The following is a 24,485-nucleotide window of genomic DNA, read 5'->3' on the forward strand; positions in this document are numbered from 1 at the left end:
TACAAGCTGGAAACTCGAGAAACACACTGAAACAGAAACCACAGGACTTAAAACCTGTTCCGTTAAAAGCTGTGAGAAAGAACGAGGCCAGTGCTAAAATACTAACACTGCTGAAGAAAACACTTTTGACTTATGATTTCAAACATTGGAAACAAGAGAACTGCTACAAGTAATACATTTGCCACCTGGACATTCAGAAATATCTCTTGCTGCTCTTCCATCCTTCATTTGTTTTTTTCCTAGGAAAAAGGGTGCAGTGTTTCCAAGTGACATGGAAGAATTATTCTAGAACGCGGCCTCTTACCTGTCCTACTTGCGGCCAGCTTGTCAGTTTAATGCTGTAAAGTAATATAAACTGTAATGCTCATCTAATAAAGACTATCAGTGTACTGATACTGGCAGTGTAACACACTGGACACACTGAAACATCTGAAAACTCAATATTTAAATTACTCACTCTGCAGATATTTTATTACAAACTTGGTTGATGTGCACAAGAGGGAGGGGGAGAAAGACCTAGAGAGAGAAGGAATACAGAGGATGGGCTTAGTCCTAAAGCTAGGGTAAGCAGAAAGAAATCACTGTCAAATAAGCTTGACAAATACACTGACACACATCAAAGATCTTCAGCCAGAAATGGTTCATCAGTGTATCTGGAGCTCCTACAGTAGCTTTCAGTTGGGAATCAAAAAGCACTTTGTGAAGTTAAATTAATCCCCCACCACACCTTTGAAAGGTGGAAAAATGTTTCCATATGTGTAAACTGACAGACAGAGGGGTCACAGAGTTAGTTACTGACAGTAGCAGAAAAAAGAAATACTGATACCCAGCCCAGTGCTCCAGAGCTCAGGCTGCGCTTCCCCAGAGAGAGCAAAACGCTCCACGTGCCACTGCCCTGACTGCGACACGGAACAACCGCGGGGCCGTCTCGTCTTTAATCTGATTTACCTAGAGAGGAGAAAAAAACCTTCCTCCCCGGGAAAACAACATCTGTATTTCAATGGCAGCAACAAGACGACACTTTGGATGAACCAAGAGCAAGCGGCCAGGGCAATGAAGTGCCGGTGCAGACACTGGAGTGGCAGGCACACCATGGCCGTGCAGCTGGGGACAAATCCACCAAACTCAGTCTCTTCATTATTACTCAGCTTTTAAAGAAACTCTGAGATGTCCAAAGGGGGTGCGTTATGTACTAACTTAGTAAGTAAAATACATAATTCCTTTGGCTTGCAAACTGGTGTGGAAGTAGTCTGAAAAAAGGCAGCCTTCTTGCATTATACTTCTCAAGCAATTTCAGTTTGCTAATAAACTGAAAGGGAGAATTTATCACTGTCAACTTTAAAAAAAAATATCTTTTGTTGGAGAATACTTTCTGGAAAACGTGACTTAGTAGGCACTTTATCTTCATGCAATTAGCTTGCTCTTCCAATAACTTCAATAATACTTAATTATAATTTTGATTCTTTACAATATCATTCTATGTGAAGTGAGTACACGGATAGCCATACTCTCAAGTGATCTGCACAAAACCAGAGGCACAAGAGATCAGATGTGTGGGTCTAGTGGGAGAGGGTGAGTTTTGGGGTAGATTTCCCCTTGCCTTACCCACCCATCTATATAAGCCCCACTGCCGATGAATCACAGATAGTTTTGAGGTTTGTTGCAGAAAACTGGTGGCTTCTGTAAGTGTGAAAAGTGTAAAAAGAAGAAAAGTACTTGAATCACACTGTCTTGATCATAATTTAAAGTGTTTGCATTTAGATTAAGTTCACTATTTTTTATGTTAACCTTATTACCTAGCACTCCTTTCTATAATTTCTTTCCTGAAAACAGCCAACAAAACTGTCAATTCACAGTCGCCATTCATAAACTACTTTGTTTGCATAACAAATGAAGGCCAAACTATACTTAATGTTGTTTATTTAATGGTGAGCTGAGGGAAACAGCTTGGTCACTGCATAAGTACATACACTGAGTGATAGGAATTTTTTCTGTTGTATTAAAACACACTGCAGAGTTAGAGCACCAGTTGTCATTTTAGTATCCCTTTCTAAATGCTGTAGATTGTGGGTAGGCAAGGATGGTGGACCTGTGTCCTATCATCACTACTTTTTCTCTGTTAACCCGCATGAGATCTAAACCTTTATCATTGTGTGAAGTGTCTTGGCAGCTAAAGGATTTCCATTTTAAGAATTCTGTAGCTTACGGGGCAAAACGTGTCAGTATTTTAAGTAACTACAACACCAACTGCATAAAGACAGTTGCTTAAATTATGCTACTCGGGAATTAATGACCTATCCCCGCGGCTGCTAACACTGCTAGAACTCGGGAGGCGGTGCAAACCTCAGTGAGGATAAGCCACCAGCCCTAGCAGCTACCTTCACCTGCTCTGTTATTAAACTCAGAGTTGCTCCAAGTAGCACAGGGTCAGGAACGGTTCTGGAGCTGGCCTGTACTCTACACACACTATGCACAGTTGCAGCGCTTCCACTCTAGCCATGCAGCGTGGCTGGGAGAAAAAACAAGTGCCCATTATGGCAGTGTGCAACCTGACAGCAAGCTAGACCACTTCACACAGGTATTGAGTGCGGAGTAAGTGGAGAGAGGCTCGCATCAATGGCTGCCTCAAAAATTACTCTTAATTACCATCAGATCCACAACAAATAGATATTGCACATTTTGTGTTTAGCAAAGCTTTTAACCACCAGGCCACCTGCCTTTCAGGAGATTGATGTAGGTGCTTGTACTGTTCTCTCTGTACTCTATCACTGCAATGGCAAAATGCGGATTTTTCACAACTTATCAAAACAACTCAGGAAAGAGAGCATCAGAGTATGCACTACGGGTTGATACAACGAATGGCCCAAGAAAAGATGCTTTCCAGATGTGTCAGCTTATTCTCTACTACCACAAAAAGAGATTCAGAAAGAAAAAAAAAAAAAAAAGTTTGTGGATGCAACACCCACAGCAGATGGCAGTAAAAGAAGACTCAAATTAGTGGCATTCTGTATCGCCAAACCTAAACTTCATCTCAGATCAACACTATCCATAATAGTGTTTAAGTAGTAAAAGAAATTTACTCATATGTGAAATAAACTATTACACATTCTTAGTTCTGATTCACAGTCTCAGACTGGCAGTGACAGTAACATTTTAATAAACATTAGAATGAAGACACCAATATGACCAAATGACACACTTAAAGTGAGAAAACGAACAGGAGAAACCTTGGCATATCCACCCAAAACAGAACCAAAGCAAAAAAAAAGGCAGAGAAACCGCTTTTGCAATCAAAACAGTAAATACTTTATTATAATTTATTAGACAGAATGAGAATGTAAATGAGAATTTAGGAAAGCCAATATTTTCTTTAACAGGCATTTTAAGCTTTTGCTGCAAATGCTCAAGCGATGAGAATGTCTGCTTGCAGCCAGCCTACGGATCCGCTCGCAGCCACGCAGCACCCAGCGTCTTCTGCACGGGGCAGGGACGTGGTACAGCCCTCCTCAATCCCTCCAACATGGCTCAATTAAACTGCTAGGAACGTTATCAATCCGGGGTGCTCATCTGCACATTCATGCACACCCATACAGACAGTGAAATTTATTCCCTGAGTCAGCTTACTATCAAAGTAATTACGTAAACAGCTTTTGAACTGTCAGCATCTGTCTTTCACAGAAAAATCAAAGAAAACAATGTGCAAGTACAAAGCCTGGAAGACACAATAATATTCTATTACGCTCATATCATTAACTATGGTCACAAAAAAAAAAAAAAAGACCTCCTGTATCTACAAAGCTTTGTACCGGGAAAAAAAACTCCCAATAAATGGAAATAAGAGTACTCTGTATTCTAATAATGTTAAGATGTTGAATAATAATGATTAGAGCATGCAGTATAGAGCATTTTTTAATTTCAAGCATTAGCTAATTGATCTTCTTAAAGACTGTGAGCAAATAGAAAGGTAGTTGTATGCATTACTTTTTAAAAAAGAAAACTGAAGCATGAAGTCTTCAGAAACTTGCCTAAAGTAATCCTTAACTTTACGTACTGCACGCCATTTTTTGCTGGCCTCACTGAAGTCAACAGCTGAACTATTTCAGTAAGGCCAAGAATTTCCCCACTGACTTTAACAGGGATACATGTTAAATAGATAATTAAATCTTTGCCTGATACCAGGTAGGATTCTAGCCAAAGGGACCGTATGAATGAAGCAATTATTGAGGTTTTTCAAACTGAACAGCCTATTAACTAAGCTGTCCTCAGAAGAATTAAACTCCTACTAGCACTAACATTATTATATCCAAAGAATAAATAAAAATAGCAGCAGTACACAAAATAAGTATCTTTTATTGAGACTTTCATTCTCATCCCATTGTCAACTACTTCTCTTTCCCCACTCCTCATCCGGATGTAACTCTGCCACATTAGAAATCCAAACCCAACATTACCCTGCTCAGTAAGGAAATCAGGAAAGTAAAACAGACAGGCCACCTAGTTGACTTCTACTTAAGAGCAAACTAATCTTTGTCATGCTGCCCCTGAAAAAATAATCTATTTATAACATAATAATTCTAAAGAGGAGTATTCTCCCCTTGCTGCACAGCCAGCCGTGCTGCTGACGTCACCCCAAGTCGTATATGTGAGGCAATGGGGAGCTGATGTTACGCGCCTTCAGGAAACGTAGTCTGATAAACAGACCTAGCTGGCTGAGGTAAGTTCAGAATTTAAACTCTTCTTTCCTCTTTGAACAGAAAAGTCCAATGTTTATGACCAAGCAATGAGTATATACTTTAAACTATGTACTTGCTGGTATGTATTGGTGGGTAGATGTGGGTATGTGCTTGTGCACGCGTGCAAACTCCCTTGATGCTTCCCTAATCAATATTTCAGAGAGTATTTTATTGTGGACTGGCACATAGCTGTTTAGGCCAGTAAATCTTGGAGCTGTCAGGACATAAACATCTAAAAACTGGCATTTTTCATTAAGTATTTAAGCCAACTTTACTACACAATGACTGCCATCACTTACAACTACCAACCTTGCTAAATTAAATTACTTCATCTGATTAATATGGGAAGTCAGCATAATCAAAGAAAACTTTCTGACTGCTTTTTACTTAGCATGTCACAGCCACCAGAAAAAGAAACAAGGAAAGAAAAAGCCCAGAATTGAAACTGATTTGTCTGTATCTACAGATTTATGTAATGAATCTTCTCTGACAAATAAAAATCTGGTTTAGAACAGCAAGCTAGAAGGAAGTTATTTATTTCGGCACATGGACAGTCTTATTCTTTTAGGTTTCAGTGGAAGACGTTGCAGACTAAGTAAAAACAAATGATGAACAATTACCATCTTTTGCCATTACTACCCTCAAGAATTAATATTCTGTGGGGACAAAAACTCAGCCGTCTGCTCTATAACAGACCAGCACATTACTATTTTGTAACGCTGGAAAGAAGTTGTCACGGAGTATTCTTTATTTGCTGTCAGAAAAAGTTTTGGTACAGTAGACTGCAAACAAAGCTTGGTATTCAACCAGGTTAGTAACTTATTGTCAAGGTTACAAAAGGAATAGACAACATTTGTATTGAGACTATTTCTCAGAGGTTATTCATTGTTTTACTGTCTAGACAACAAGCTAGAACTAGGCTAGAGAAATAGCATTTGCTGCTGGAATATTATGCAGCAGCAGGAAAAACAGTAAAAAAAATATGTATTTGTATGTACATTTGCTTTGTTTTGACAAACGAAGTTGTAGCTCAGCAACATTCATCTCTATAAGCACATTTTTCAAGTAATTTTAGTACAAAGAATAATTGCTTTAGGTCCCTTTTGTCATCCAACCCTCCTGACAATTTTAAAATATAGTGGTTTGGCCTCCATATGTTCAAACAAAATAAAGCCATTGGCATTTGCTACTTTAATTAGTTAAATTTTATTCTATTTTCTCTATTAATGATCACTTCTTAAAAATACAAGTCATATGTGATTTAAATAGAACCTGATTTTTTCTGATCAAAGTAAGTACATTTATACTAAAAAAATGTAAAACTGGAACAGCCCGAATTTGCTGCTTTGTCACAAATTCACGTTTTTTGCATTTTAAATGCTTTAAACAAAGATTCCTCCAACCCTCCTTCCATAGATATTGCCCTCAACTAACCTCCTGTTCTAGGGTCAAATAGGAGCAGCTCCATCCAGTCACAATCTCCATTTCAGGCTTTCATTTGGCCTGAAAGAAGTTCTGCGTTGGTGTGGCTCAGTTGGCACTGTCTACTTCTCTGCAGCCTGAGAGTATCATATTGCATTGTGATCAACCTCCACTACTTCGGCAGCTGCCAAATTTCCTCTCAAAACTTAGGTTCCCCTGTGTGACACTGCACAGGTTCCCCCCCCTCCAGCACTTCTGAAATATTAAGAAAAGGACTAAAGATGTCAGCAATTTTCCACTATTACACGCCCCCCCCAAAACCCAAAGATAATTAAGTTGCAATAAATATTGAATTTATCAGTTAAAAGCCGACAACCAGACATCTCTTACCTCCTTCACTTATGACTCTCTCACCCTCCTTCTCTCCCCACTCCAAATACAATACTCTATCCACAAAAAATAATGCAAAACATCCATATCTGACACAAGTTTGCAAACATTTTTCAACCATTAATTTACAAATGCAAAATTCACACAGCTCCTAAGAAACTGTGCAGCTTTCACACATCTCATAGGGATCTGTGCTTTATTAGTCAAAGGTTTAAACCCAGTGTATTCCCCACGAATAATATCTCTCCCCTTCCCCCTCCTTCCTCCTCTTCCTAAATGCAGATTCCCCAGCTTCCTTGTCTTCAGTTTACAGATTATGCGATCCAAAGTGTCACTCACTGGATTAATGCACATAACCTGAGCACTACCCGAAGCTTACTTGTCTTCAACTTGTCCAGCATTACTTAAATGGAATTATCCATTACAATCCATATACCAAATCTGCATAGCCCACTTATCTCAAGATTCTGTGTGTCACCTACCAGATTATCCATTTTAATCCATACATTGAATCTACATAACATATGTCTTTAATTCATGGACTCTGATGAGCTATAGTATTGCTGAATGGATTATTTCTCTTTATCCATTATTGGCAGTCATAAAACCGTTCACTGCATACTCTCTCATGCCCCACCTTCTGAACATACAAGCAAACACAGCTCTATCATGCATCAAACACAGCTTGATATAATACCTGCAATGATACTTCACATAACTTGGAGCACAGTTCCTCACACAAAACAAATGTCTGTGTTATCGTGCATTAAGATTAGGATTGATAGGCTAATCTTGCCTTCAATTACACTCATAAATCTGCGGTTACTCCAGTACAGTGTGAGTCTCACCTAGATTTAACTGGATACAATGAAGAGCTGATTTTAGCCCGATGATGATCCCTTTCACAATGAGCACAGAAAACATTTCACCTGAGTTGTTGAGGAACTAACCTGTACAATAGAAAAGGATTTTCAAACAAACAAAAAAACCCACCAGGTTCAGGCTTGCCCAGCCTTTCTCAAGAGATTCAGGCGCAGTCACTGTTAACAATGCCTTCAACAGAAAACCAACTCACGAAGATTAGAAACAAAAGTCAGTTTAGCCTTTTGTTCCACACACCTATTCAAAATTAGCTAAGTGGAGAACATATAAAATATGTATTATTATTTCTTGACAACTCTTGATAAGCAAGAGATGGACAAGATTAGCAGAAAGGCTTTGTGTACCCCAGGGAAGTTTTAAAAGGAGATCTCATCATGGTTAAAGCTGCCTCACTCCCATCAGCGTTCACAAGACTGCACCTGGGGGCCAGCACTGCTCCCAGGATTCTGCTCAGAGAGGGCCCCACACCAGTGAAACAGTAGTTTCGTGTTAATTTTCTAAGCACAAGGATGGCCGCTGACATTGAAGAGCGTGGAAATATACTTCTTACACCTTTTCCTAGCACAGGCCCACCCTCCGTGCTGCATCTGCTGCAGCCGGTAACACTGCTTAGGAGGAAGGCAACCGCTTTCACCCTGCAGTGCACAGGTACCAGGCAGCTATGCTGAAAGCACAAAAGGGGTGTAATTTTCCTTCCTGTAGATGATCGGTTCGAGACCTGAAGTTCTCTCTGCTCCACTGAATCCAATAAACTGCATTAACCATTAATAATCCAGAGGCCTTTTGAGCCCTGTTCTTGAATATGATAGATGTAAGTAAGTTTGAACAAGCTTTAGCCAATTCAATATACACTTTTACAACTTTATTTTAAAAGATTTCAATTTAACAGCATGTTTAGACTGACTTGTTTAGAACAGAGTAAAAACAAAATTTCTTATGACATCTCCAGTGCCAAAGTAGTATTATTTATTTAGCCCCAGATTACCTCTCTGAACAGAGGCATTTGAGTTAAAATTTCTACAGATATGAAAGGCTCTAGATTTTGCCCCACTTTACGTATAAGAGTATTCCTTTGCAGTACCTTTCATTCAAGCCATGCAATAAAATATTATATTTCCTTTTCCATTAGTAACTGGACATATATAGATCCTTCTAACCATGATCTCGAAGTTTGCAGGTAGACCTCCGTAGATACTGTGACGGTTCTCCCATTTCACAGGCATGCAGCTGAAGAAAGGGGGGCTTAAAGTAGCTGCCGAAAGTAACAACGCAACTAAGAGGAACAACTGAATACAAAACACGGGAGTCTGGTGACTTCCAGCCATTTGCCAACTCCCCTATCTTTAGTAAAATATTACTGCTTTGTAACTTAAAAGAAACAGCACTAACAGAAAATAAAGTCTTCCACTTCATCTCCCTTTCTTTTAATCTCTCCCAGAGAATAAAACTCAATGGTAATAACACAGACTTAGGCATTAACAATATGTAGTCTAGTGCTGAGACTTTAGCACATGACATACTAAAACTCCCCCAGATCTAATGAAAAACACAATGAAATTTTGAACAGTTAAATGGAAAAAACTATCCAGTGCATAAGACAGTTGGGCAGTACAGCTTCTAGTGCTGTCCACATTCCAGGGTGTATTAATAATAAGACACTACTTGTGCAGGATTTCCAAATATCACTAATAGAGAGAAATAAGGAAAAAAAAAAATGCAGCTGCTAGGCCAAATGTAAAGAGAAGTTAATTAAAAAATCAGAACAGAAAAATTTAATAACTCTACATTCCTACAGAAGGACAAAAATATTTTCTAGCATAACGTATGTGTGTTTGTACACGCGTACGTGAGTATAAAGCAGCTCAACTTGCACACCTTTCATGTTGCCTCACTAAATACAGCTGCAATACAGCTGAGCCATTGTTTGTTGGCTGCTCATGGCTGGCGGTGCCATGAAAACCGCATTCCTGGGCACTAAATAATCAGCCTGCCTGACCCCCCAAGAACCTGTAAGTCAAATTCATTTACCCCCAGAGGGCAATGCTCTATTGTATCCTCCCTCCTTTCTAGCCACCTAGGAACAATGGACAATAATTGCAACTGTCACGGCAGTCAGTAGGAAAAATAAACCAGTGCCTGTTTTCACAGCTTACTGCCAAACCTGATCCAAACACCTAATAACCATGCCCCCAACCACAGAACCACAGTTGCACTAAAAAGCCTCAGATGTGAGGCTTTTGAACAGAGCTACAGAACAATAACTCGACTTGTGTTCAAAATATGAAGCTAAAAAACAAAAATTAAAGCAAAGAAAACTCTTCTTTGAGGCTGTGCTGTTGCTCCCCATCCTCCCTCCGGGCAAGACTGAAAGGACTGTTGAATTTCTTTCGTGCTAGCATATAGCTGCTGCTGCCGCTTTCAAGTTTAGCTTGTGAAAAGGAAAGAGAGGAAGGGAGAAAAAAGATTGCCCTCCAACAGAAAAAGATCATAGGGACTGGGAACAGACTGCCTTCTCAGTGCACAGCACTTCTCAGAGTGGCTTTACCGAGGTCCAGAGGCGGAGGAGAATCACCGGGAGTCCTTCCAAAGGCTCCAGCGTACCAAGAGTTAAAGAGGCTCCAGACAACATGCAAGAACTGCTGAAACACACACCCAAAAGTGGATATGAAAGCCGCCTGTGTACTTTGGGCCTGAAACATCTTAAAGATTCATCACTTCACGGCAGACGATGATGTTATTTTAAAACAATATGCTTTAAAAAACCAGAACTCGCAGATAAGCCCAGTGGCTACCCTACCCCTTTATGACCTGTTGCTTCATGCACATGGAGAAAACGCGCTCAGCAGGAATAAAGAACCCAGGGTTTGGTGCTCTGTTATAATAATAATATCATCTCAGCATATTTGGGGCTGAGGCACTATATTCTGTTATAAAGTTATGCTACAGATGTAATGAACATATATTTTTGAATTACAGTCTCTTAGGGAGAAGCTAGGGGAAGCAAGTGGCATACTTTCCTACTTGTGTAAGTCAGCAGACTAGCACAAACTAATTCCGGTGGCTTATCGGTGACAAGCTGGAAGGCATATATAATTAAAATAACACTATCTTTGCACATGTACCAATACATTAACCTTTGAGAGCATGTCGTGTTGTACTCTTTACTGAATACTGCCCACCTCTTGCACAGAAGGTCCTTAAACCTGTCAGGCATGAGGTTTTGGAGCCTGCCTGAATGAAGATCTCTGTATCAGGGACAACATTAGTAAGCAAACAAACTAAAAATAATGGAGAGAAATTAAATGTAGTTTATAAACATAAAAGAAGGGTTTAATTTTAATCTCATTCTACTTTCACATTTACAAAACAACACTGGCTTGGATTTTGCTACTCCAGATGTACACTGATATAAATGGGAGAAGAATCCGGGAGTCACTGTTTCTTTTCAGAGGGATAATGGCTGCTCTGAAAACTAAAATTCTTGACACACATGTACTTTGAGTCAGTTCCTCATCACAAGCACTGAGGAAGAATTATAAAAATATTAAATTACATGAAAACAAACAAATACAGGTTCCCTAAAATGACCTCACATACATAAAATGGGGAAATATCTTGGCAAAGCAGAAGCTACTGCTGCTGGAGAGTGGTCAAATTTTGTCATTTTCCTTCTGGAGTATGGCTTTAAAAGAACATGTTTTAGTGCACAGATGTTGTACGCTGTCTTTTAAAATCTGCACCGGCTAATTTCAGTACCTAGAGGTATCATTACACAAACTTTGCTCTTTTTTTTTTTTCCTATACACAAAAAAGTCAGAAAAATCTACATCAAAATCTGTCCAAAAATTAACAAGGACTTCTGATCACCCTCACATTTCAGAAGCTGAGCTCTGCTATGCTCTGATACCACATAAGCCTGTGTTTGATACGTGAATTGACTTCTTTTTTTTATCCAGTCCTGCAATAGGATGTGTCCTCTTATAACACAGAACAATATATGCAACAAAAGCTTTACGTAAGTTCATTCCCTTAGGGCAATATACTGTTTCATTTATTTGTATTAACACAGATGGAGAGCACACATTTCATGTAAGTCCCAAATTACGATGTTTCAAGGGGAGGGGAAGAGGAGCAAACAAAGTTCCATAAAGCCAGTGATATCCGTATATTCATTCTCAATTTGCTTTAGCAGAGAAACAGCATTACCTTTTATTTCTCCAAAGTTCCCTGATCCCATGGCAAGAAGCTTGTCTTTCCAGTCCTTTGATAGTAGCTTTTCAATACTGGGAGTTTCTGAGTGAAGGGGGGGAAAAAAAATGTAAGCAAATCAACATGACTGTCTCCACAATAGAACTCATTAAAAGTCTATCTGCTAAAAATAAGGCCAACCCTATTCTGGGCCCCAGTTCGTAATGACTTCATCAACAAACTGATAAGAGGGGAGGGAAGAAGAAAAAAAAAAAAAAAAAAAAAAAAAGAGGGAGAAAAAGGAAAAAAAAAAAGAATGTGTTTTGTCACCTGCTGTTTCAAAACCATTAGCTTTTTCCTCTTGTGGAACAAAGCTCCGGTAATTCTGTATGACAATGGGCACATATAAACCTGCAGTTCATTGTTTTTCAATTTGGTGAACAAGTTGCTGCCTATAATGGATGCCTGTCAATTCCTGGGTGTTAGTCTGCAGTCAAAAAATAATTATGTTGATAAAATGCAGAGTAAAGAGAGAGAGAGAGAAAGGGAGAGAGAGAGAGAAGCAAAGAATTAGCTCCTAAATCTGCTACATGTAATTATATCCCTCTGAGTGTTTACAATTACATCCACTTTATAATGTGTGTTTAAACATCGTGTGGTGGTAAGCATACTGTGGAAAGATTTTCCGGTAACACGCACATTATAAATAATAATAAAAAGTTGGGTATGAAAAAAGCTTTAAAAGATTGCAAAATCCAGAGGGAGAAAAGGCATTGCTTAGAATGGAAACCCATTATTTGCTCATTTCAGATTCTATCACTTCCTTTAAAAATAAAATAAAATAAAATAAAATATATTTGTTCAGTATTTTCAGGAAAAATGCAGTGAGGGTGTGGATGGGTCTGATATTTATGTCTATAACTCTTGTATTCTGACCTCTTTTTGTGTAGAATTTTAATGCATAAGTAAATATAAATGCTAATAAAATTCAGAGAACATTAAACTCAATTCCAAACAATGTAATTGTATATTCTTGTCAGCATTTAGATGGGTACACAATTACAATAGCTTTCAATCCCACGATTAGCACTGCATTCAGTTAGAAAATGGAGTGTACTAAAAGATAAGTGTCCCAGTATGCGCCATCTAAATAACAATACCCACACTTATTATCTGGATCTAAGACATATACTGCTATTCTCCACATTTGTGTTTATGTGTATTTGTATTTGTTCAGGCATTTGTTTACCCCCTACCAGGAGCATAAAGGGAGTACATGTTAACTTATCAAAGGGACCGTCTGGCCTAGAGACCATACAATTATTAGCAACTGGTTAATTTTCCCCACAGTAAAAACCATTATGAGCAACCTTCATTATCTTGTTTGGCTAATTCTGCCTCCTTTCTCGAAGCCCCAACTTAAAGCTCCGAGGAAACTGTGCTGCCTTACCCTGCCGAGGCTGGCCGGGGGTGGGGGGGGCTGGCCTGGGGGGGGGCTGGCCTGGGGAGTCTGGCCAGAGGGGCTGGCCGGGTTGGGGGGCTGGCCTGGGGGGGCTGGCCGGGTTGGGGGGCTGGCCGGGTTGGGGGGCTGGCCTGGGGGGGCTCTCCCCTTCCCTCTAGAGCATCTGTCACACCCCAGGAACCGACCGAACCCGAACTCCCGTTAAGCCAACCACACACAGCGCGTACGAAGGTACAAATAACTAGAGGGACACGGGCACACGGATGCCCTCTCGCTTTTCACACACGCACCCCACCCCACCCCCCGGCCTCGCACACGCGTGTGCGCAGGCAGACACCCGTGTTCGGGCACAGCCCCACGCCTGCATCTCGTCCGGCGCGGCGAGCGTAGCATCTAGCCGGACCCCATTTACAGCTGGTCATTTTAATATTATTTTTTTTCCGTCACATTTTGATACACGTTGCAACACTCCAGTTTTCTCCTACGCGGCCGCGTGCTTCCCGCTCTCCCAGCGGCAGGCTCTGGCGGGAAGGGCTGCTCCTTGCGCTCCCACGGACGCGGTCACCCAGGACTGCCTGAATGCAAGTTTTCCGTTAGAAACCCTAAAACTGCAATCAAATCCCAACGAAATAGGTGGGAGAAGCTGCAGGGCCATGAACGTTGCCGTGCCGGGGCTGACGGTAGGGAGCTGCCGCCGGGCTCTAGGCACTTGCACAGCTACTGCTGAAGTTGGTGCGCGCCCCGTAAGCACCTACGAAGGAAACCATTTCTTCCCAAACATACCTGAATAGGTCAAATAAACGCCGCCGCTTGCCTTTTTTTTTTTTTTTTTTTTTTTTTTTTTTTTTTTCCCTTTTCCCCACCCCCCTGCGCTTTTCTATAAATTCTCGAGTAGCGTGTAAACAGGCCAGAGCAAATGCGGTATTTGCAGGAGAGGGCTGTCAGTCATTAAAAGCTAACAAACCTTTGCAAAGCAGGAATGCGGCAATAGAAATCCATTGTGAGCTGACAATAGGCTCCAGAGCCTCCAGGCACCAAAAGCAGCCCGTCTTACTTTTTAAGTCTATTGTCAGCAAAGTCCACGACAGAGCTTTTCCCCTGCAGCTAGACAAAATATTCGCCGTGGTGCGCTCGTAAAGAAACAGAAGTCTTCTAACTTGCCGCGTTAAAGCAACAGTAGCCGCTCGCCGGGGCTGCCAGGGCCCCGCTGCCCGGCCGGCGGGCTGCCTGCCTGCCCCCCAACTCCTGCCTGCCCCCCAACTCCTGCCTGCCCCCCCATTCCAGCCTGCCCCCCCCATTCCTCCCCCCCGCCCCGCCGAGCCACCGCTGCAGCCGCTCGGGGAGCGGCGCCGGGACGGGGCCCGGTGTTACCGAGGCGGGGGGGGGGGTGGGGGGTGGGGGGGCTAGGAGGAGGGGAGGGTTGGGGGGGCGTCGGCTTTGTCAATAAAAACCTTCCTGACTTAGCGGCGGAGTCCCCAGCCGCAGGGCTCGTGTTACAAATGAGTGTCCCCGCAACCTGACTCCGCTCGGCGATGCCGGGAGAGCTGCGACAAACGGGCGGAGAATAATGAAGGCGATGGACGGCCATGTATCAATGACTGAATTTCTGCGAGAATGGTAAAGATCTCAGTAGGAAATCATGATTAGAGATGTGAAAAGGCCAAATGGCAAAATCCCAGTAGTAACAATGCATCTGTTCATTAATGTGCGAATATGAGTAATATGAAAATTTAACACAATTATAAGCCCCTCAGCAATCCTGATGGCATAAAATAGATTGTGGTGATCTAATCAGCGCTTCCCCTGTTGAAATACTGTACGTTAACTATTTAAAATAATATTATATAGACTTTTTTCCCCTTTTTTAAAAAAAGTAATCATATTTAATTGATGTACTAACTTAGTTTCAAACCTCCTTCAACTTGAACTGCAGTTTTTCTATAAGGTACTTCAACAGAATTTTGATGTAGAATCAGCAAATAATGGTCCTTCTGCTAATACTTAAAAAGAACTTTAATTCTGAAAGACAATAGCTTCCCCACCCCTATAGCTTTATAGAGCTAGAGAGCTATATTAAATTACATCTTGTTTAATTCTATTATATACCGTGTTAACATATTGTACTTACATAAAACATGCTATTCATATAGCGAACCTATCGCATTTCAGCAACTGCTTGTGAAATGCATTACGCACCACATCTTGGAAACAAACATTTACTAAGTCATTTATGAACCCCATTAAAAAAAGATTTTAAATTTACACATCTTAAATAAAAATAACTGCTTAAAAGGTTACAACTGTAGAGTTTTCATGAATTATACAGAAACAAAGTTAATTTTTTTTTTTTTTTAGACTTCATTGGGAAGATGATGCTTTCAAATTGAGAAAAGAAAGAAACACTGTATCTTGTTTGCAAAGCACTCACTGGATTCATCAGAAAGTCAGTAAAACTTTTAATGCTTGCACATACAATGGGCAGCTTGAAATTGGGAAAGGTAGCCTGCACACAGGAGCTGCTATTCATGATCCCTGCTCCAACATTTACTCTCCTCTTGCATTCACCAACCAGAACAATGCTCCTACATCCAAAATCTGAGCGATATTGTGACAAATTCTGGATATGTATCAGGACAGCTATGTATTATGACAAACTATATTAGCATTTCCAAAAAGCTATACACAGTGTGCTCTGCCATTCTGCATATCACGATTATTCAGAATGCCTCCTAATTGTACCTTCAGGAGGGATCCAGGATTAGCCCCATTTCTTCTTCCGAGCCCCACTTGAGCTAAGATTACCCCCCATTACTGATTTGCAGTGTAGGTCCTACAGCACACAGTAAAACAATTCCGAGTCTATCCACAGCACAGTATGAATACATCTACCAAAGAGTTGCTCACGGGTTGTTTGTGAACAGTAATTCATTAATGTTTGGGAAACATTTTTGTTCCAGAAACACTATGAAAAGTGTTAAGGGTTGTTATGGAAGAGGATTACGGGAAGGGCACCAAAGAGAAGGACTGAGATGGAAAGAATAACAGGAATCATTAAGTAAACGCTGGCGAGGAGGAGACTGACTGAATTAATAGAAATACAAATTAATCCACAAAAATGATTTCAGCTGTCTCTATTCAGCACATTTATCAGCTCTTTCTAGAGATATTTACAGTGCATTTTGTTTTCCTTGTTTCACCCTTGCCTCTGTTGCTTGCATATGCTTGTTCGCATCGCTGCGTATGGCAATACCCGCTGGTGAGTGGCCCTCCGGCTGTGCCAGCCATTGTGGCAGCGGTGCGCTGGCTCCTCCGGGCCCCCCAGCCCCGCCGCCCTCCCTCCCTCCTCGCCTCCCTCCTGTGCCAAGAACCATCGAGGCTGACTCCCTCCTCTGCAACAATGAGACCTGGAGACTGATGCCAGCAGCCAGCAATTCTCACGCAGGCCTTCGGCGCACGGAATTAAACCACTTTCTTGAGGGGGTGGGGGGGTAACAGTCCCACGTTAACTGCTCTGATTTGCACGTACGGATGCACGTGTGCATCAATCTGTACGTGCTGGCCACACGTACACAAACGCTGAATTGCTCTGACAGCACTTGAAAGCAAAGCATCTAAGTAACATAAAATCCCTTTTTAATCTAACTTCTTGTATGCTAACAAGCATGCCACTGTCCCTCTACTTCTGTATTTGACGTTTAAATATAGCTCCATTGACTTATTTGCTTAAAAGACTTAAAAGTTTTCACACTGAGAAAGGAGCGTTTTGTTTCCAGGAAGTGGCTGAGGCTACAAAGCCGTAGCAAGAGGCACCATTTTTAGCACTGTCTGCTAGACTTCTATTTGATTTAGTCTGCTTCCAGAAGTTGTGTTAATTTTTTCAGGCATTGTAACTCCCCTTTGGGAGTGACCTAATCCTACTCTCAATTCAGTGGCAGCGCAGATGCACGTGTACCTGAACCTGCCTCGGCAGCCTTCCAAAAACGCAGTCCCACAGCGCAGTGTTCCCTTCAGGCCTAACCTCTCCAGTAGCTCTTTTCAATCCATGCTCCAGGGTCACAGTCCTGGAAATCCACTTATAAAAGCTTAGACTGGTCTTCCCTGCCAAATCTCTTCCTATTACCTCTTTCTGCTCCTGCTGATTATTTACTAAAAGCAAACCTCAGTCTCGTGCAGCTGCCTGCTTCCAGAGAAACGCATGTAATTCCATCATGCTGTAACAAGGTGCGGGACAGGGCCTCTCCACACCAGGCACTTCCAGAAGAGCCACACTGGAAGAGGAAAGAGGACAGCAAAGCTCTGACGTTATAAAGAAGAGACAGCTACAATAAAAGGGAAGGAGGCTGACATAAGTCGACCACAAGTTAGATGAATGGTATGAGTCCTGGAGCCTCCCACTTGCATGGTGTCTGGGTGTCCGAGCATGGGTGCACTCTCAAGGAGGTGCCCAAAGTGCTCCCTTCTCCATATCTACTGTGAACAGCTATGTCCTGGGATGAAAGTGAAAGACTCCTTAGAAGGAAGCAAAAGAAAGATGTTTGGCCTCAGCAAGGATGATGACATGAAGTGTAGCAGAGTGGAGAGAAGCCAGGAGTTGCTCGATACCCAGCCAGACCACCAGACATCTCCTGCCAACACATGTCATTCCTAGAGGAAGGAGTATTTGGTCGGCACAAATGGTCATGAATAAACTTTAGCATTGGCTGATATACCTTCCACTTCTGGCAAGCACCTTCCTTTATATTATGAAAGAGCTGGCAAGTATCCTCCAACCATTATTCACCCTTTTCTTCTGCTATGGTCATAAATACGTTACACCTGTTGGCCACAGTTCCACTCACCGCTTCTACAACCCTCACCTACTGACGCACCACCCCACTGTCCCTCTGTTCTGCATTCATGCACCACAACAAACCCTTTCTGGTTTAAACCAGGAAGCTAGATCGAGGACAGATTTCCACTCTTCCTTTAAAAGAGCAGACAAGCATAAATACAGACACAGGGAATTTCTCTTTTTATGCACCTGGTTTTTATTACGAAGGTCTTACCTATACAAAATCAGAAACAATTTTTGTAGCAAAGAAAATAAAGCAACTATTATGAAGAAATGGTTGGTATCAGCAGGTTACATAGACATACAGCATCTGCATACACATATGGTTCTCCATCAACAGAATCATGCTTGTAGGGAACTACTTGCAGCTAGGCAAGACACGATGAATCATGAGCAGGCACAACACAGAATGTATTTAAATTTGGAAATCAAAGACCACACAACTTACATTTTTCTCTTGCCTTCCAGGAAGTACTGCAATTTTTCACCAGTCTAAAATAATTTTAAACTTTTGGAGACTACAGTAGGAAACACCTCTATAAATGTAAATATCGTTCAAATGTAAGACATAGTTGCTCAGGTGTGATAAGCAAAAATGTGGTGCTAAGCACAGTACTACCTGGGGCTTCTCTGACTGTACAGAAAGTAATGTGCTGTTGGGTTCTTTGTGGGGGTTTTTTGTTTGTTTGTTTTGTTGTTTTTTGTTTTGTTTGGTTTTTTTTTTTTTTGTTTTTTTTGTTTGTTTGTTTGTTTGTTTGTTTTGGTTTGGGTTTTTTTCGCAAAATGTTTTTTGGTCTTTGGGCACAAACTCGAACAAAATATTAAAGTTTCAATGAAATATTAGGAAGCTACGATGCTCTGGCCAACACATCATAGTATGACTCTTACTACACCACTCCATCACAGCCACTGTGCAGAAAACAGCTGGGCTACATATGTCCATGGGTGGCTTCCAAACCTGCTAAAAAGCTCCCTTCTCTGGCAGGGATAACCAGCCTTCCTGCTCTTGGAGTCTCCAGTCCCGCCCCAGCCACATGTTAGCTCCCATAGCATTTTATTTCAGAGTACAAAATCAACTTCTGTATCCACAGATGACTGTAGTTACCTGTGGTGCACAATGACATCAGGTTACCATAGTATTCTTGTTGCACATACTTGCATAATTTTGTGTATGCTTAATAATACAACAGTTGTTTTCAAGTTGCTGGCTCCCTTTTGCAATACCCATCATGCTGCATTAATGAAGTATACGCTATATGAATGATAAGACATGTTATTGTGATTTCTGGCACAAGAGTACTGCTTCTTGTGCTAAAAAAAATAATTCACATAGCCAGAAAAGGTTCCGTAGCACAATAAATAAATTATTCAAGATTTTAAAATCAAAATCAGTAATCTGTGAATGCCACTAAAAACATGATTTTCATCTATCTACAAATACACAAGCAGCTATTTTTACAACTGTTCACCAATGCATACTGCCAGTCTTACAAGAAAGTTACCTAGAAACACAAGGACGTTTATTAGGAAGAAAAAGTTCGAGTAGTCTTCAGATACACTATACTACCAGTTGTTGAACTAATTATCCCTTAGGATGTAAGCGAGGAGCTAGCAAACCACAGCACAAGGCAGGAACACATGGCTAAACAGGACAGGGGGAGGGCACGGGGACTTCTTAAGCTAGGTTTGCAGCCAAAACCAGCATCTCATTGAACTACACCCTCAGGAACAGTCAGGCTATTGTCTGAATTTTTTATAGTTTCCATCACCTGAATGCACTGGCAGTTGCACCGTTAGCTGTGTACTTTTCAGGCTGTCTTGTTTCAACAAATGGTCAGCTACCCTAGAAGCAGTGTCACACTCCAGATATGACACATACAATGCAAAGAATCAAGCCTGTCATGTAATACCTTCTGCTAGTCCTTCAGTCTCCCAGAAGCAGAGTGTATGCATAGTCATGCATAACATTTTGGGGTTACACATCCAACAGTCAAGGTTTTCTCAGCTTCCATCCCCTTTATTAGAATATAGCTTCAGGACTGATTCTGCTTTCAGAACATGAAAAATTCAGGTATTTCTAAAAGTCTTGTCACACACTCTTCTGGACTGACAATGTATATGTCAATAAAATGTCCACAAAGCCCTTCTGAGGCTTGCACACCTGACAAAACCAGCTCTTTCACAAATGCAGCCCGCATCCCCTCTCACCTCAGAACAACAAGGAATTAACAGCTCAATCTCTGTTATTTCCAGCACGCTAACTTGTCGCGTATATACTTCATTGCCTTACATACCTTAGTGGCAACAGACCCCATCAAGGCTCCTAAGTGTATGTTGATTACCCTCTAAACAATAATTATCTAGGGTTGCAAGCTGCTATATGATAACTGGCACCTGTTCCACTGCTGTGAGGTGGCATTCATATTTGTGTGCCAGGGCAGCTGGACACTGGTGTGCTCCACTCGCACCTCCGTGAATCTGGCCTCCCACATCAGGCCTGGAGCCGCTGCTGCTTGCCTCAGATTTCTATGGAGATGGGGCTGCCTTACTTGCAGGATACCCCCAAAACCACTACAGCTTAATTCTTCTGAAGAAACACTGTAACAGTGTAGTTTGTAGTCACTGCTCAGTTACCCTCCATCTAAATCCTTGTCCTTGGAAACACATATTGCTGGTTCAAGAATTGATTCAATCTCTGCCATTCCCATTTCCGCAGCAGAGCAACTGTGTCCCCCCAAGAAGGGCACACTGAAGCAACGTGAATGGCACTGGATGCCATGCACATGACAATATATCTTTTGTCACTGAAATTTTTTGGGACGCAGCGCTTTGGATTCCCAAAGGTATTCAGGAGCATAAATCTCATTCTGCAAAGGAATTAGGCTCCTGACTGACTTTGGAGATCCAGGCCAGTACGTTGGCCAAAAGAGCCAATCGTGAACACATTCTGCCAAATGCGACATTTCACTGGCACAGCTGTTGCTGAAACACCTTTTTCAGCGTACACAATCTTAGAATGATCCCAAGTCCCTGCTACCGCCATCTTTTTCACCCCTAATTAAATTAACAGACAAGAACAAAGCCATTTATTTAATCTTACCAAACTTAAAAAAAAAAGTTAAATTTTAAAAATATTCCCCATACTTTCATGATATACAAAAAATAAATTAATAAATGAAACAGAGTAACTCACTTTCAAACACCTGAGCAGCAACCTTTCCCTTTTTCACTGATGTTACAATTACAGCAGTAGGAATCCTTATGAAAAGAAGGACAACAGTAAAATTAAAAAAACATCTCCTAAGCAGGAAAAAAAGAGAATTTTGTCTTAATCTGTGTTCTTCAACTTTCTAATGCCTCTTTAATTCCAGGCATCTCTAAATGAAAGAAGGAATTGATTTTTCTCAGGAGTGGTCCACCCAGCAAAAAAAAACCCTTGTGTCAGTTGACAGAAGGAGGCACTATACCAAGCCTGAGCTTCAGAAATCCTGAACCCACAAAGATGTTTTAGTATTTCCAGAGACTATTTCAAGAGTAACAACATAAAAACAGAGACATCTGGAATTAAATACCATTAAATTTCACTTCAGTTTTATTTTTCTGTCTCAGTTGGACAGAGATACTCCACTGAAATACCTATTCCCCTGAAATACATTTTTGTATTAGTGCTACCAACAAAGCCAGTTTCTAATTAAAGGCCTGTTAATATTAAGAGGGCAATGTTTTTGGTCTGCCAATTTTTTACATCTTCAGCACATCTTTAATAAGCAAGAGGGCTTAAAAAAAAGCATTCAATGAGATGACTATACACTAACTTTTTCTGGGTATTGACACATCGTTAAAGATGTTCTAGGGAGATTCCATGGTTTATCCTTTGATAGAAAAGATCTTTTGTGCTGACCTGTCTCTTTTTAAGTGATTAAATGCTTTCTCAAAAAAAAAAAACTAAAACAAAATCCCAAGAGAGCCAAAATGTATATAATCTAAATAACCATAAAACATGAAGTGAGAACTACAGGTTTTGGCTAGAATTTCAAGGAAATCCTTCTGAAGCTCAACCACTCTACTTCTCAAATCCTAAATTCAACAGCAACAATGTAACCCTTCACATACAGTTACTATAGCATTTTTATCTGAAAATCGCAAAGCAACTTTTTATAAAATGGAAAAAAAATGAGCCTTGAAGTGCTCATAATTTTCCTCAAAATGACAAAAGCAAGGACTGTATGTAATGAAGCTGAGGAGACAATTTTCTAAACAGCCTATCTTTCAGCCCTTGCCACAGCCTTTACTTCCCACCACCAAAAAGCATGCAGCTCTGGCCTCCAGAAGATCATCTGCAAAGGGAGCTGTGCTACGTGGGGCTCCTTACCTCTCAGCCTTCCTTACATGTTGCCTTTACTTGGACAAAGAGAGAAGAGCAGCCTTATTTGCCAACACAGGAGAGCAATTAAAAAAAAAAAAAAAAAAGTGAAACAAGCAGTCTCGTCACGAAGCCGCAACTTCCGCTGTTGAGGCCTGGTTTGGGGTTTCTTTTGGTTAACTATCACTGCTGTTGGAAACGGGGAGGCACGGCTCCGTCCCCCTCGGCTCTGGGCACCCCCGGGTGCTCTGGGCTGTGCCAGTGCCCGTGCACAGAGCGGGGGTCAGGGGGGCCGGGCAGGGCAGAGCCTCACTTCCCAATGGAAGCCACCAACCATCCTGCTGCAGCTGCACCCAAGTGCATGTTACCAAACTAATCATCGGTTTCCACCCTCCTCCCCCACCCTCTTTTTCCCACCCCCCCCCCCTTTTTTTTTTTTTTTTTTTGACAGCTGTCTTCCTATCTTCCCAACAGGTGCTATTAGGCCCTGAACAATGGCGAAGGCTTTTAAGCCACTGCTGTTGACAAGTGAAAGGGAACAACAAATGGCTCGATAGTGCTCTTCTCCCTGGGTCACTCAACCAATGGTAATAGTTATTATTTTTATTTATTAGCTCTACGGCACTGTCCTCCATTGTACCTCCTCCAACCTCCCCTTTCCGTGACAGCAAGGAGCTTTTTAACTTTTAATAAAAATGGGTGAGCGCTTAGCTCCTGAGCTGGCTCCTTCTGTAAAGTGCACAGCTAATGAATGTTGTCCATTTAGATCTGGATAATTTATGATGTCAGCAGAGCGGAGGTTGGGAGGGCTGGATCCAGATATGGCCATTAGTTACACTGCCAGGAGTGACAGTGAGAGTAAGGGGAGGTGGAAGTTGGACAGAAAGAAGAGGTGTCCCCCCCCTTGTGTTTGTTTTTCCAGGATAATTACAAGGTTAGGCAATAAATAAGACATTCCCTCTTTTGAGGTTAACGTAGTTTTTCTTTATGCTTCTTAGCATTTCACTGACCATATTATAATCCTCTTCAGAGAACAATGGCAGACAGAAGAAAAGTTAATTTTCTGTTAAATGAAAATGTCTGCATCCATTTAAACAATGCACTGAGACTTGTAACTGCTAGGAGAAAAAAATGTGCCAAAATGTTTTCTGATCCTAATAATGAATATATGCATACGTACACATATATTTACTACTTGAGGTTACTCAATTAATAAACTGTATCTAACAGGTAAGCTCCATCACATGCAAACCCTGTATTGCCACCTTCCTGGCAAACCAGGTAAATATGAAGGCAAATCAGGTAATTCCATGTCCAAAGATCAGTAAACCAGCAAGTAAGCCACCTGGAAGCACTAATACACGTGAAAGTTGAAAATAGAATGTTAAAAATCATCAAAATATTGACAGCTCATGGAACTGGTTGGTTTAGCATCATATGTTATCCATCAAATTGAGGCAAGAGCATGTATACCTTTTGATCATCTGGACCTATTTACTGAAATTATAAGTTGACATAATTGTGTAGTGAAAGGGCTGCAGTCGTCACATTGCCTGTGTACTTCCTAGAGTAAATGTGTACTATTATAATTTGAACCTAATGATGATATTGAAATAACCATAAAATACTCATTTGGGATGTTAATAAAACTATTAAAAGGTTTTTAAAAATTGAAAATAGAAAACTGAAAAGGATATCCCCCTGAAACAACCAAGAAAACACATAGTAGGCTCAGATTTCTATTGTCTTTAAAAATATGACAGACTGTTTTACCACTGGAAGTGAGAATTAAAGCACATACGCCTGATGCTAAACAACTACACATCCTGAACTCCTCTTGCACAACATATGTGAAAACAAAATCTCAATCACTGATTGCCAGATGCCAGAAAGATACGAACAATACTAATAAGAAAGAAAAACATGTACAATACAAATCAAAGCTTTTGAAGTGCAGGTAGATTCACAGTAAATCAGAATGTTAGTTGTGATGTAAACGGTATTTGCATGGAATCATTATGTCAAATTAAGTAGAAATTATTAAGCCTAATGTCATCTTTGGACTTGCTTAAAATAATCTTCCAAGATTTGCACACAGGCTTCTCCACTGAAGTACAGCATTCCATCTGCCTTGACAACTTGCTCTGTTTGTTCTCACTTGTCTCCATTCATGGATTTTTTGGACTCTGTTATTTTCAGCGTAAATAGGGAGAG

At 41.0% G+C, this 24,485-nt stretch overlaps 1 protein-coding gene across 13 annotated transcripts in view; it reads right to left on the minus strand.

The window, feature by feature from the left end:
- SOX5 (SRY-box transcription factor 5) overlaps positions 1-24,485 on the minus strand; it is a 296,063-nt gene that overhangs the window by 152,299 nt on the left and 119,279 nt on the right. For 12 of the 13 annotated variants that reach the window (XM_042795201.1, XM_042795200.1, XM_042795196.1 and 9 more), the window contains one exon: positions 11,634-11,720. The exons of the other annotated variant lie outside the window; for it this stretch is intronic. In XM_042795201.1, the coding sequence (XP_042651135.1) occupies positions 11,634-11,720 (87 nt within the window). The remainder of the gene's footprint in view (positions 1-11,633; positions 11,721-24,485) is intronic. 13 annotated transcript variants of the gene reach the window in all.

The sequence above is a fragment of the Tyto alba genome, unplaced genomic scaffold (assembly GCF_018691265.1).
Source record: "Tyto alba isolate M040663 unplaced genomic scaffold, T.alba_DEE_v4.0 Super-Scaffold_21, whole genome shotgun sequence".
In the NCBI taxonomy this organism is placed as follows: domain Eukaryota; kingdom Metazoa; phylum Chordata; class Aves; order Strigiformes; family Tytonidae; genus Tyto; species Tyto alba.